Raw genomic sequence first — 16,304 nt, 5'->3', positions numbered from 1 at the left:
TGTAGCTTTCTAATGATAAGTTTTGTTCAGGATCTTTTTGTTGTTTGATGTCTCTCTGTATTTACTTACTTCCACTTCATTTGGTCTCTGGTTGATATTTGTATCATTGGCAATCCTGCCACATCCTGGCAAAATCAAAAGCACCAAACACATCAAACGAAAGGAAAACAACTGTCATATTCCTGACTTGGTACAGGCATTTCCTTATGTAGAAAATGGTGGATTAAACCTGGTTTTAAAGCTAGCTAAACCTCTCACTTGTATGACAGTCGCATAAAATTCTTTTAAATTGACAACAATGTGTGAACAAAACAAACAGCCATTATAAGTAAAAATGTCAAAAATAGGGGTTCAACAGTCAACATTGTGTTATACTCTTAATCAATATAAAAACAAACAAAGTAAAACAACAACAAAATGGCATACAGACAAAGCACATACGAAAAAATGAAATGCAAGAATACAAAAAAATATTCAAATCTTTTCAAAATACACAACAGTAGTTAACTGATGTTCAAATCTCATAAATCAAGTAAGATACAAATCAGGTTAAAAAACAGAAATTGAAGGAATCGCATGAACTCTAGAAAGAGATTTTGTCTTGTTTGTTGGTTTTTGTGTCAGAAGAACCTTAGCCAAAACATGAACCTTTCAAACTGCTTTGAAGCTTTGATTAGAACAGATCCGATCTAGACTAATGATATTTTGATTTGATTTTAATTTTTAATTCATGATATAATTTTAATATCTTTTACTGTTTTGGTTTTGTCTGTGCTATTTATGCCCTTTCGGTTTGTATGCTCTCGATCATTTTACATTTTGTTGGGGTCTATAATTACCTAATGATCGTTATTTAATGAGCTCGTGTCTTGTGCACGTAGGAAAGCAAATAAACAAACATAAAAGATGTAATACAAAATTTTCCACTTCCAGTTTTAACTTTTAAACAGAAATAATTTGGAAACTTAAAAGGATATAAAAGATATTGCAAAGTTTATTTCCCCGTTCAGGTGTTTACTAAAAGTATGATCAGTACCATTTTAATCACAGTTACTCCTAAATCAATCTTGAAATTGATATTAACATTTACATATACGAGACAGATAAAGGGGCCTTTTATTTTGTTCTCTCAAACGTTTGATGCTTTTGGTCTTGGTATCTTCCGATGATTTTATTTTAGAAAAAGGACGAGACGTTCTTTGACATAACCCTGGTTCATCAACTTTCTGCTCAGACACTGGTGACGTTTGATAAAGTCTGAGTAGTAGCTGCAAGCTTTTGAATACCGAATGAGTTGGGAAATGTATATGCAGGTGAAGTTTGTATATTGCTACTAAGGTGGGGGAAATTGATAATTTCAAAATTAAAATCGTCTCGTTTGTCATAGATTCTGGTACTGAGATGACCGCTTATGTCAAATTCGAGGTGTAAGTCTAAAAATGATGCGGAGGAAGCCGTGTCTGTTGTTTCTTTAATTTCTAGTTCTGGAGGATATATTAATGGAACGCAATCAAAAAAAGTTTGGATTGTTAATGGAAAGACTATCATCAATATATCTGAATGTTAAATTAAATGATCTGGCTTCTTTGATCTTCTTGTTTTTGACAAGTGTCTGAAGGAACTCCGACTCATATGAAATTAAGAAGAGGTCGGCAAGAAGAGGCGCACAGTTCGTTTCCATAGGAATGCCGACAATTTATTGAAAAAGACTACCTCCAAATTCATCAAATATGTTGTCAATAAGAAACTCAAGCATACTGATCACTTGTTCCTCTGTGTAGCATGTTTTACCTTTTTGTTCACTATTAACAAAATGTGAAGTATGGTATATCAAAGTAATAAATGTATAGCGTATGCTACAATTTTTATATTGAAAAGCATTGTGAATTGCTTCTTTTAGACGATTTTTCAATTTCACATGGGGGATGGTGGTAAACAGGATTGAAAAATCAAAAGTATTGATAGAATATTTTCAGAGAAAGATCGAGATTTAAAATTATCCAGAAGTTCTTTAGAGTTTTATTAGAATCCAAATATGGTAAATACCACTACGCGAATAAATAGTGTTACAGTATTTCTAAAGACCCTCTTTCACTGTGGACAGAATTTTTGTCAATGTAATTGACAATGCCTTTGTAGAACATGCAGATGAGCCGGCAATGTAGCGTTGTTTGTACGGAATTTTGTGACGCTTAGGTATCCAATACAAACAAGGTAAGTCCTTATATTTGCTGTTCAATGTAATGTTTATTGAAGCCATGAAGTACTTATGATTGGCCAAAATCTCATCCTTGTCAAATGATATGTGCTCATTAATTCCTAATTCTTTTACAAGACACTCGTAGCAGTACGATTTACATACAAAGACAATATTATTTGAAGCTTTGTCCGCAGGAACAACACATATTTATCGTGAAGAGATGATAGACATTTCACATGTCTCTGAAAACGGACTTTGGTCGATCATTCACACAGTTTTTCAACTTATGAATTCGACGTTTTATCAGAGATCTGATTGTTTTGACCCATTCTGACAAAGTGTCTAGTTCAACTTCTTCTCGTTTACCCCATGCTCTGGCGTAGTCCTTAATGAAATCCATAATTATTTTGAAGTGATGGTTCCAATTGATGTGTTGGGGTTCTCTGAACTAAGTAGTACCTTGAGATATCACCTTTCGGAGATGTTCATGTTCAATTAGGTTTAGATCCCCAGTAATAACATGGCAAGAGGAACTGTAAATAAAAGGCGGGTGGGAACAGTCACATGTCAGAGATTTTTATAGGTATTCTTCTAAAACAAGGCCCTGTAATGCTTAATTATAGATAAATACTTTAGGTGCAAAGGTTTTGGTGTAATTGTAGGATACAATATGGACAGACTGATTTTGAAAATAAAGTGGAATTTTATATGTTACCTCCTTATGATGAAGTACGTTGCTAATGTTGATTGCATCAATTCCTTTATTTGAAAACTGAACTGGAAGTAATTTTTTCTTTTCATCATGTAAAGGTTCCGATCTTACTGGTTTAAAAAGGCGGAAAAGAGCTACATCACAAATTATACTGACCAGGTGTATACTAGTATTGGAGAAAATGTATCTATGCATCCCTTGTCAAGTGCATAATCTCTGAAATGATATGTACCAAAATAAACAAATTTTGGAAATCATTCATCTATATAAAACTATACATGAAAATAATATATGATAAACGTGCATCAGATGCTCTTTCGTGGATTTACCTTCATCGGGAATGCTCAATCCTAACTATTTGAATTTCAGGGCTGTATAAATACGTATAAACAGAAGAAGCTATATGACTACAACGGATCTAAAAAAACTAAAAAGCATTAAATAATTCGTCCAAGGTAACTTTGTCTCAGAGATTGGAATATATCAACCAAGAGAGAGAGAGAGAGGTATAAATATTCCAGAAAATTCGCCTTTAAGTTAATAATCCTAATTCTTATTCTTCTCTTATGGGATATCCACCCTATTTGCAGGCCTAGGGTTACCGCATTAAAATATATGTGTTTATCTAAAAAATAAATAACCTCGTTAAAATTAAGCTTCATATGTTATACTAAAACAAACATAGAAGTATAAAGAGAGAGAACTTGTGTTTACACTGTACACATCGATCTGACAAGAAAATTAAAACTTTTTATTATTCTAAAATTGAGAAAACATATGTTGTTACCGTTTCTCATGACCGATAACACATATACTTTTGCATAGTTTGTAGAGACTATTTTAGTTGATTAAAGTAAGTTTTCTTCTTCTTTCTTTTTTAACACAGTAGTTCAGCTTTCTTGAAGTGCAATGCATAAAGCCAATCTTTGCATATACTTTCTTTTCAAACCAAGTGAGATATAGGTATGCGAGTATTTGTTCTACAATCGACTAACAATTTCAGTACATCCCTTCTGATTTATTGACATGATTATAATTGATCTGATTGTCGGCCAAGATCTGTTTTGTTTTACTGTGGGGAATACTTCTCACGTTACATTGTCTTTTTCAAGTAACTTGGAAATGTTTGTAATCGACAGGGCCTTCCATACTTAACTTACATTCTTCCGACTTTGTTTAATCAAAACAGGAAACAACACTTTGTGTTTTATAAGTTCCTATGAGTACTCCAGATTCAAGTATTCTTTTAATGCATTCGGTCCTTGTTCTAATACAAAGTTCCAATATATTGCATATGATAGAGAGAGCAGTAATTGCCATGTAATGCGATGGTACTGTTGGGTCTTTGTCCTATTTGTGGACTGGGGTAGGAAGACCATTTTTAAAGCACCAGGAACATGTTTTGTGTAAAATTATAATATTGAATAAGGTTATGTCTGCTAATTTTGATCCACCGTAAATGAGGTGTTCTGAAGTTAAACAATCCGCATCTTTGGATTTCTATCTTTTTAATAAAGAAAAGGGTTTTGAAATTTCACTTAAAATAACTAGTTGAATAAAATTGAGAATGGAAATGGGGAATATGGCAAAGAGACAACAACCCGACCAAAGAGCAGACAACAGCCAAAGGCCACCAATGGGTCTTCTATGCAGCGAGAAAATCCCGCACCCGGAATTGGTCCACAGCTGGCCCCTAAATAAAATTGTGTGCTTGTTCAGTGAAAATGGACGTCACACTAAACTCCAAAACATATGAATGAACTAAAATTAAAAAAACATACTAGACTAACAAAGGCCACAGGCTACTGACTTGGGACAGGCGCAAAAATGCGGCGGGGTTAAACATGTTTTGTGAGATCTCAACCCTCCCCCTATACCTCTAGCCAATGTAGAATAAAGAAACACATAGCAATACGCACAGTAAAACTCAGTTTAAAAGAAGTCCGAGTCCGATGTCAAAATAGGTAACAAAAGATGGTTGTTTCTTTATTTTTCCACATATGTATATAATTCTTTCCACATCTAGCTTGACAAGATTGTCATGTTCCTCCTCATTGTAAGTAGAATTTGAATTGGTTTTAGCTAGCTTTGAAAAATGACACTTAAAGAGATTATATATATCCTCAGGGACCGAAGTTTCCTTTTTCTCTGTATGCAGGATATAAGCGAACTGGGATAATGAGGATCTTTGAGCTTTTATTAATTAATAAATCTTTCTCGATATTGGAAGCTTTTTTAAGCATTTTTTTGGCTTTAAATTGATCTGACTATTCGTTAAGTATCAATTCTTCATATGTTATATGTTATTTTATGTTGTGTTTTGTGTACTGTTGTTTATCTTTTTCTTTTTTTTTGCCATGGCGTTGTCAGTTTGTATTCGGTTTGTGAGTTTGAATGTCCCTTTGGTATCGATAGCCTCTCTCTTAAAAGGGAGATGAACCACTTTATTTCAAAGGTAGAAAACCTTATTTGATTTGCTAACTGTTTGGGCTCATTTAGGTGACCAGCTTATCTTTTTCTTTTGCTTCAAATCGATTTTCTTCGTTGATAGCATTGATCTACTGCTCTATTTAGTCCACAAATTAATTGATTTGTAGCATGTTCGATTCTATAAGGTGTTCTCATGCTCAAATATTTGTGACCTTTCATTTCTGCAGATACTTTTTTATAATTTTCGTTGAGGTGTTCTCAGTTAATCATTGTTTGAATGTTTTCATTATGTTTTTTTTACTCTATCTTTATTTTATATAGAGGTCAGAGGGCACAGGAACATAGTCTGAGGTGTTTTTACTTTTGACTATTCTCTAGATTTTCATCAAAATGTAGTCAATCTGTGATTTTAAGTCTCTTTGATGATAGATAAAGGCAACAGTAGTATACCACTGTTCAATAAATCTATTTATATTCTACCTTTATATAGGTGTGATCAGTTGAGTAATTAGGTGGCAATTCTACTTGATTTTCTTTACACATTCTTTTTCAATAGTTCATCTTTGGCGTCCTTATATTGTCTATCAAAGGAAGCATTAAAGTCGCCTGTAATCACAATTGTGTGGGTTTTTTGATATTTTAGTAAAATGTCTCTTTTAGTGTCTAAAGTTGATGTCTCTTATATGTATCTTTCGAGGGATGGTACACATTTATGAGGCAGATTGGATTTTTATGTTGTTGAGATCTCAATCTTTGCTGTTTATCTGTTTTCTAAATATTTTAAATGGCAGACAGGGTGGTACAGTATGCTGAAATTCTGGATGGAATGCAACTTATTGAATGCATTGGCTTTGCGATGGTTGAAACATGAAACATATGTTGAGGTTGTGCCATTTTTTCAGGAGCTTTGGATAAAAGAGAGACAAAATTTGATTCTTTCAATTGTTGTAGTCTCAACTTTGTTATTTCTTGGTCTTGTTCTAGTTTTTTAACTCTTTTATGTAGTAGTGAACAGTGCCAACTGGAATAAGTGTTATTATTGTTTGATACATTTGGCTGAGAATAATGATTGGCGGTTCCAGTCTGATTTTAGCCATTTTAAAAAGTTAGTTTTAAATTTCTAGTTGTGTTGTTATTATCCAATATTGTGTTTTTTTTCAAACACGCTTCAGCTATTGCTAGTTTAGACGTGTTGTCTTCTTGTTTTACGTTCTTGATTTGTTCCTTTAGTCCAGCTTGCTTAGTTTATTTAGAAGTATTAATGTCTAATTGTACATTTTGGTTCTGAGAGTCTGAGAGTCTGAGCTTTATTATTTTCATGAAATCCTATGTTTGTGGATTGTTGGATAATAGGCGTGTTGACCTTATGCAATCTTGTAAATTGAAATCAGATATTTAATCAAGTGTGCCAGATTTGGATGAAAATCAATTGGGTTCTTGGTCAACTGTAGCAATTTTACTATAGTATCTGGAGATTCTAGGGAATTAGGATATCGTTCGATACTAAGAATACTTGATTCAATTTCACAAGTGGATAGATCTTTCACAGACAGGTTACATTGTATACATTGAAATTGTTCTTAAATGTCAATACTCATAGATTTGTACAAAACTGATGTAACATTTTGACACTGAAAGTGAAATCTTTCGTCACAAATGACACAGATGATAAATTCATAGTTGTCTATGTTTTCTTAGCATGATGATCAAGCTGGGCAATCTAGAGTTATTGTTGCTTTATCATTTCTATCCGTTCTTATGCTGATTTATCGGTTGAAAATTGTTGAATGAAAACCACTATCTACTCTGTTAGATACATTAACGATTACAGGTTCATGTGTTGAAGTCCTATCTATTTGCAAAGGGTAACTAGTAATTTGTGTAGTCAGAAATGAGTTACAAATGAACATGATTCTTGTAGTACTGAATTCATTTTATTCAGAGAGGTTGTTGATGGGAGTGTTATTATAATTTCATGTTGATATTTTCTAAAAAAAGTTACATATTTCTCTACCATTTGTTTCTACAGAGAAGACTTTTCTGTACATATTTATCCTATAAACTTGTCTACTACCAATTTCGGTGCTAGTGATTGGTTTAATACTGGGTGATTCTTCTACAATAAGATTGTCTTTGTCTCTTTTGAAATGATAGCAGTTAACTTTGTTGAATGTTCGTAATATGTATGGGTTTGTTTATGAAACATCAAGAAAGCGGCAGGTGTAAATCTCATTACAAGTGTCGCTTTTTTTTCTAACCCAGCCTGTACGTCCAGCTAATCAGTAGCGTAAATTATTTTCTGGGCTGCTTTAGCTGTATCAAGTGTGTACTGAGTAGTGGTTTTTGTTCCTTGATTAATTCTGTTTTGGATGGATAGACAAAAAAGTTCAACTTGGTCTCTGATTTTCTGACGTGCTTTATGTTTTTCAACTGTTAGGCTGGATGTATATTTATGTGGTGTAATCTTCTCTCTAAGTAGACTTCCTCTTTTGGAAGATATTATATATAGATTCAGGGGGGACAGCAAATCAGTCTTTACTATATTGATGCTAGTTTAACTTGTTACTTGTTGGTCCTACCTCTAGTTATGTTAAATTATGGACAGCAAAACTGTTTTTACGATCTAAAATATTGGCTTGGATAGTCTGTCTATTTTGTGTAGGGATGATCGAGTGCACAGAAGAAATGCAATCAATAATAATATCAAGTTGAGCTGAATCTCAGGTTGTTTGGTTATCATTTAATAAATTTGTCACTGAGGTTACACAGTGAACAGCAAAACTGTTTTGACCATCCAATGCATATGCTTAGATCATCTGTCAATTTTAGTTGTGCAGAAGTTGTGTATGAGTTTGCCACAGTGCGCAGTTGAAATGGTTATAGTACAAAATTTTGCTGAATCTGTATCTATGAAGTTGTTTTTATAATTTACAATGGACAGCAAATATGTTTTTAATATCCAATTTAATGATTGAAATATAATACAGGGTCAAGGTGAAACAATACCTATGCAGTTGTTTTTATTATTAGTATCTCTGTCACAAAGGTTACTCTGAGGACAGCAAAAGAGAGGCGAAGGATACCAAAGGGACATTCAAACTCATAAGTCGAAAATAAACTGACAACGCCATGGCTAAAAAAGAAAAAAGACAAACAGACAAACAACAGTACACAAAACATAACATAGAAAACTAAAGACTGAGCAATAATTACCCCACCAAAAACTGGGGGTGATCTCCGGAAGGGTAAGCAGATCCTGCTCCACATGTGGCACCCGTCGTGTTGCTCATGTTAGTACAAACCCGTTGATAAGTATAATTCGGTATGCCACATAAGAGGTGCAAAACTGTTTTAACTATCCAATTGAATGGTTGAAATATTATACAGCGCCAAATTAAACCTATATCTGTGATGTTTTTTTTTATTAATATGTAAGTCACAACGGTTACTATGTGGACTGAAAAACTGTTTTATTATTAAATGTATTGGTTGAAGTATAATATAAGATCAAGCTGAAACTATATCTGTGATGTTGTATATTGTAATTGAATATGTACGTAACCAAGGTTACTGTGTGGACAGAAAAACTGTTTTACTACCCAGTTTAACAGTTGAAATATAATACAGGTTGAAGCTCAAACTATAACTATGAAGTTGTTTTACTTATCAATATGTTTGTCAGAAAGGCTCCACTATGAACAGCAAAACTGTTTTTCTATCCTATGTTTGATTTGAATAGGCTTCAAATTTTAGTCGCAAAGAATATATGTATGAAAATGTCTTGGAGCACAGAAGAGGTGCTTTAAATTATAATTCAAGGTTGAACTGAATCAAAATCTGTACCTTTGATGATATTTTTATTGTTTAATATGCTTGTCACTAATGTAACACAGTGGACAGCTAAACTGTTTTACTACCCAAAGTGCTGGTTAAGAATTTCTGCTTATTTTAAATAGTTATTTAGGATAAACGAACCTTCAACTTTTGTCATGACAATTAAATGTGTTGCTGTTGATGAAGAATGTTTTGTCAAATATCTCAACCTTTGTTTCCGCGATTAATTGACTAAGATAGAGTGTTTTCCTGTCGAAGGTATGTAATTCTCTCCGGCTTCCTGCACAAATTGAAACTGGCTACCACAAAAATAAAATGGCTTTTAACGTTGTCTAGCATTTAAACCGGCTTGAAGGTCATGTATGGTTGTAAGGAATCCAAAGAGTTGTTCTTACAAATTGCTTTAATCATTGTTCTGCGGTTATTATTTCACCATCCAATAAGAAGTAAGATTACTATCGTTTATAATTATGTTGATATATATCATTTTTAATAATAGGTCTGCGTTTTTAAACTCAACTAGAACAAACCCGCGGGCGCAGGTCTGCGACTGAATCAAAGTACCTATGCCTTTATTTTTAGTATTCGTATTATAATCTGATAAAATCATGATGATTGTAAGGTGCATAGTTTCACTGCTTTCAAAATCTTTCTGCTTGAACCCGTCCTGGTTTTCTTACTATAAAATAAATTTGGTTTTTTTAACTAATAAACCAAAATTAATAGAGGTATTGAGGTGGAAGAAAACAGACTTGTTAAATAGTGTACTATAGTGTAACATAAGATACAAAACAACTACTGGAAGAATTCCAGGTTCTCCTGATAGAAGAGGTATTTACAAAAGGTAAAACAGGTAACTACCGGAAACTACAAGTGCTGAATGGTGATCTATAGATGTTTACATGCTCGTCATTTGGTCCTAAGCGTATATTTGTCTCTTTGCCAATCATACCACATCTATTTTTATCTATGCTTATCCTAAAGGCTTTACCCTTTCCCAGTACCATTACCAAAATTGCAGTTTGAATTTATCTCTATTTCTTTTTATTACACTGCACTTGCTTCATACTAACAACCTTTCAATAGCTATAAGATAAACTGTTTTACCAGTTGATCAATTTGTAGAGATGAATTCAAACTGCAATTTGAAAAATATTTCAGCAATTGGTATTGTGAAAGGGCACACACAGCCTTTAGGATAAGCACAGACATGAATATAGATCTGTAAAACGAGGATTATTGTAGAGACACGTGTCGTGCGTTCTGACTTTTGTAACATAAAATTCAATAGGTCAATTTTGTTTGACAGCAGGAATTGATTGTACCAAAATCCATGCATTTGGCACTTTTTCCCGATTTTTCGATATACCAATAGTAAAATTAAATTCATGTAACTGTTCTCTTTTTGTCACGATATTGTTCGATTCATGTTTTTATTTGCCCTCTTGAAACATGTGGCCTTTTTATTTTTAGGGACCAAAAGACGTTTTATATTATTCGTCCAATGATTCTGTGTTTTTTTTATCAATAATTTTCGCAGTTTTGTTCTAGGACGTGAACAATTTAAGTGTTGAACAATTTACTATTCTTTGTCACCTTTTCCCCGAATGTGACCTACCGAATCGGAACTTTTCACCGGGTTTGCACTAACATGAGCAACACGCTTAACCTTAAGGAGCACCTAAGATCACCCCTAGTCTTTGGTGGGGTTCGTGTTGCTCAGTCTTAAGTTTTCTATGTTGAGTTTTTGTACTATTGCTTGCGGAATCTTGTAATTGTTTAACACTAGCCCTCATCACTACCCCGCATTCGTATAATTTTATATTGGCGTGATATACACTAAATAATTTTCTATTTTCAAAGCAGATTATATTTAAGGCTTACTTTCAAGTTGTATATGTGTTCTGAAGATGGTTTTGAAGTGCTTTATGTGCTATTGCGAATGTATTGCTCTTCTGTTTTCGATACCTATTCATTTATAAAATTATAATGTTTGGTGAAAATGCGTCATGATATGGTGCATATAAATTAACTTTGGTATCCTGTTACGCTTGTCTATGACCACCGAAGGGATACAAAGCTCGCCTAAGCGACATTATTGAAACATTCGTCGCAGAAAAGAAAACAACATCTAGATGAACAGACAAATTTATTGTCAACAATATTAAGAAAATAACCAAAAGTCATGTCATATATGACGATAAAATATATAAATATTTGCATCTCATGAGACCAGCTCATTAATTATTACTCTGTGAAGATATCAAGTGTCATACTACAGCACACTCAAGAAAAGATACAGCAGCACAGAGAACATAAGACAAAGTCAAAACAGAAAATCTAACAACAGTTTACTTGTAAATATTCCTTTATAAGCAATATCATTGATGACGGAAGCACATGATGTAGATCAGTTTACATCTCATCTCGCTTACATTGAATAGATTTATATTAAAATAGCAGTTGTATAAAACAACAAAACAAATGGCCAAGTTACTGTAATCATGGAAGTATTATATTGACAGGAACTCCAACGAAAAATTAGCACATTCGCATCCCACTGATTTCTTTAGGAAAATAAAAGGTTCCGACTCAGTTTTTCAAGTACGTGATAACTTCTTTGTGGGGTATCTGCGATGCCGCCTTCGCCTGTATAGTTTACAGAAACTGATCTTATCACGTGATCTGTTATCGAAGGTCTTATCTACCTACCAATGTAAATTAACACGGAAACTCCCGTGGCTAATTGCGAATCGCTACATGAATAACGACACCTGTTTCTGTTCAATAATTAAAGACTACAGCTGAAACAATCTAAAAAATCGGTCCATATTTAACAGAATGACAAAAGAAAGTTAATTGTATTCGGAAAAAAGGTAATATTATTTTTATTTTTGTTTGATATGTTTTTATCACTGGAACTAGGAAATCGGGAAATATCCGGTTATGAAAATTACATGACTCTGAAGTAGAGTGTTTGCAGAAAATAATGTGATGCGCGTGTAGTGTGCCGGATGGTGCCGGATAACTCAAATTTTAAGTTAAAGATTGAAAACTTTAATCGAGTGTAACACAAAAAATGGTTTTCTCTATCGTAAAATATCGTAAAATGTAATTTAACATATTTATAGAAAATGTTTTAAACACTAAGAGAGGTGGATAATTATACGCACGTGATGGCCTCTTCATATAGCATGTATAAGGTTATAACACCGATTACATGTACACCTTTTGAATAAATTCAAAAGTTTAAAACAACCTTCAACCTAGTCCGAGATTGCTCTGACGTCTGACGGACTTGTTTTGGGAAATAATGGCTTAATTTTAAATATTTCGATGCATTTAAAGAACTATCATAATGCTGGGTCCTAAGCAGTATATTCCTAAAATTTTATCATTAGAATTAACCAGTTTAGAATTAAATGTATTTGTAAAGGCTTAACATATCTGAAACATCTTGCAGCGTTTGTTTAGAAATTTATAATATTTTGTTTTTGTTGAAATGCATGAAATATTTGACATCGGACTTTCAGTAACTAATGCGACAAGATATTTGTCAAAGTTAGCAGTAAACCTCAATTACACATGCAGATTGCAACTCATGATGTGTTTCCTTACACAAGAAATTTATTAGAATTCAATATAAAAATTCGAAGATGTGATATGATTGCCAATGAGACTACTCTCCACCAGAGACCAAATGACATAGAAGTTTACAACTATAGGTCACCGTACAGCCTTTATCTTTTCTATTGAACAAGTTTCAGATTTACAAAAGCAATAAAACTCTTCAATGTCTTCACCGATAATTTTTTCAAATTCTTCATCATCAAAATCGTGCACGTCCATACTGATTAGTGAAATATTTGTAAGTGACGATAGTTTATTAACATAGAAAACCTAGTAAAAAACTGTCAACTGCCAAATATTGGCATGGTCGTTAAATGTCATATCCTTGACATTTATGTATACATCCGGTTACTTCGGTAAATTCCGTAATTACGAGTATCCCGAAAACGTTGTTGAACCCATGCATCGATACGACTAATTGAAAGATGTCAAGTTAATTAACAGATACTTAACGATTTTGCGGCATCGCACTATAAACGTTTGAAATCGGTTTGTTGGAGTTCCTGTCAATATAATACTTCCATGCTGTAATGAACACTCTGATCTTGCATATTCATAGAAGTCGTACGGATCATGTGTCACTAGATTTTCTGTTTTGTTTTAAATGTCAATCAATAATGATAATAACGCACACCAACCTGTGTCTCTAGACATTTGTGTACCCCATATAATATATAAAAAGAAAAAGTTATAAAATTCTAATAAAAATATTGCGAGTGAAATAGTAAGGCATTCAAATTGTTGATGAATGAAACTAAATCGATGTCATGATAACCTGGTAATGTAAAGTTCCTTATAATTACAAAAAATGTATCCGGGTAATTTAATGACACGAATTGTAAAAAAACATCGATTTTTGAAATATATATACATATATTTAACTTCAAAAACATGTTTTATGCATTTAGTTCATAACAGAAATTAACATAACTTGATGTAAGCTTATTCTTAATTAACTTCATTTCACAGTTCCTTGTTTTAGCTAACTGAAACTGCAATCAGTTAAATTTATAAGAGACCTGAAAAGATGAATTTTTCACAACGATTTTCTATCCTAATAGTGATGATTAATGGGATTATTAAAAATGATAGCTTCAGACATGCTGCCGTAGAGACGCAATCGAGACTTATAGAAATATAACCTATACTATTTACATGAACATTGTTTTCATTATGTAGAAAAATAAAAAAAGATGAGCCTATTAATTGTTTAATGCTGTTCCAGTTTAAAACCAATATGATTAAAAAATACAATTATCACATTTGATCCACAATAAATAGTGACAACTATTTTTAATGGTTGAAAAGAATTATTCTCCAAATTCGCTAAACTTAGTTTTAAAATACTTAGTAGTTCAATCAAATAGTAATAACATATAAAAAAAAAAATTACAAGGTTTGCATCGTTCACTTACTGAAAAGAATGGATAATAATCAAATGTAAGATAAAGGTTTAGTTTTCTATTTAGGTTATAGACGACATGGACTGTGCAAGAGGCCGAATCCATTATAAGATAACTGTGAATGGGAACTACCAAAATGAACATTTTTCCTTGAATATGTAGCTTTCATTCTAGTATATCTAATAGACTTAAAAACTGAATTTTTAAAAGTGTGCCGCATGGTGACTGTACCAAAGCACTGAAATACTATCTTTAGAACTTGTAGGATAGTAATATCAAATGGAAAATATAATTAGTAGATAGAAAAATGCTAAATAGGAAGATTTCAATTTAAACAATATCATCATACGTATTGTATAGATTAAGATAACCGACGAAAAAAAGAAAAATAAGGGATAAAAAAGCGTAAATCAAGTATGAGATACATTAATCTGCAATAAAAATCACATTTACAGAATGATCAATAAAACTCATTCAACACTATAAGAACATCAAATGTTTTTATATTCTTTTTATAACATGCATTTACATAGAAATGAGGACGGATATATGATATATCATTATATTCATATCAGGACGGTTCATCAAGATAAATGTATCACAGACATGCTTTTCATTGTCAAAAGTCAATTATTAAAAGTCAAAAGGCATATTTGAAGGTTGTTCATTCTTTTCGACTCTAGGAGTAACCTTTGATTTTTTTGTTTTTCTTTTCTTCTTTTCAAAGAGGTCTGGAGACGAAGATTTAGGACGATTATGCGTTGGTTGTGTTTGGGGTGAGGTGACTGCTAATACAATAGGGGTCTCATCCCAATCATCCTCTACCTGAGGAGGTGGAGGAGTTGGTTGTTTGTCTTCAGTTAGTTTTTCTTCATATGCTGGCGGTGGGGGTACATCATCCTGTATGAAATGTTTTGTCTGAAAAAAAATAACATTATATAACTATTTAATTGTTACATTGAAAAACAAATTCAGTTAACTGGTTTTTAAAAAAATAAATAAATAAATAACAGTTATATTTAAAGTTAGTATCAATCTCAGAACGAACACTATTAAGTTCCTCTGATTACCGTTTAAACAATACATTCAGAACTACAATCGGAAATTATTACTGCTTGTAATGTAGCCCAATGAATCTGTAATTAAGTTATCCATGTTTCTTAAATGGGAAAAAATTTAATATGAAAGTTTAACTGAAAAATGTTAAATATAAATTATAGAAATAATTGCAGTTCGAATTTAAATCAAATGAAATAGCATACAATAATGAATCAATCATACAACTTACAAGCAAAACATGATTTTTGAATAAAGAATGATTTTTTTCTAACAACGCACGGATCTATTGCTATATAGGGATAGTAAAACACTTGCCTACGGTATTTGTTGCGTGGAAGGAAATCAAATATATTTAACATAATTTTAGAAAATGAAAATGCGCAATATCAGGTCATTTTTCATATGTTTTACATCTTTAACAAGTTAGATACACATATAATGGATATTTATATAAAACAAATTTCCATTCTATTCTAAAATACCTTTGGGTTGTGTATAGATAACTCTAGCCACTCATTAAATTAAATGTATAAAAGCAAAGGCATGTGCTTAATTGTTTCTTAAATATTGTTAAAAGAAGGCAAATTATGCATAAACTGTAAAAATATCTACAAGTGAGTTCATAGTTAATCTTAAAACTTTTAAAAACATTTAAGAACAACAAATAATCGTAAAAGTCAATATAAAAAATAAATTAAAAAAAAATCTCAATTAATGAACTGTTTCATGTACCTGAATTTCAAATATTATTCTGTTACCACAAGTGCAAAATATTAGTAATTATTTCTTATCAAGATGCTTATTTACTGTGATTAAAGTGATAATAAGAAAAAGTATACAGAGTGACAACTATGCCATGTGTGTGACTTAATATTGAGGTAATATTTAGAGAACAAGAAAGCAAAGCCGTACATTTTCAAAAACAATGCACAACACAAAAAGCGTTAAACAAACCTCAATCAACTCCAAAGCGTTTCAACCTACCAATATAATATAAAGTTAAGTCTAGTCTATTTATTGTAATTAAGTAGAATTA

At 32.2% G+C, this 16,304-nt stretch overlaps 1 protein-coding gene across 6 annotated transcripts in view; it reads right to left on the bottom strand.

The window, feature by feature from the left end:
- Positions 1 to 14,696: 14,696 nt before the first annotated feature.
- Positions 14,697 to 16,304, bottom strand: part of LOC127710079 (transmembrane channel-like protein 7) — a 71,643-nt gene continuing 70,035 nt past the window's right edge. For 4 of the 6 annotated variants that reach the window (XM_052215818.1, XM_052215821.1, XM_052215817.1 and 1 more), the window contains one exon: positions 14,697 to 15,127. In XM_052215818.1, coding sequence (XP_052071778.1) covers positions 14,843 to 15,127 — 285 coding nt within the window. In that variant the 3' untranslated portion in view covers positions 14,697 to 14,842. Of the gene's footprint in view, positions 15,128 to 16,222; positions 16,249 to 16,304 lie in introns of those variants that run through there. The other 2 variants (XM_052215822.1, XM_052215823.1) reach the window with 1 other exon arrangement.

The sequence above is a fragment of the Mytilus californianus genome, unplaced genomic scaffold, assembly GCF_021869535.1.
Source record: "Mytilus californianus isolate M0D057914Y unplaced genomic scaffold, xbMytCali1.0.p SCAF_7, whole genome shotgun sequence".
Taxonomy (NCBI): domain Eukaryota; kingdom Metazoa; phylum Mollusca; class Bivalvia; order Mytilida; family Mytilidae; genus Mytilus; species Mytilus californianus.
Note: the sequence above shows the minus strand (reverse complement) of the source record. Positions and strands in the feature narration are given on the sequence as shown.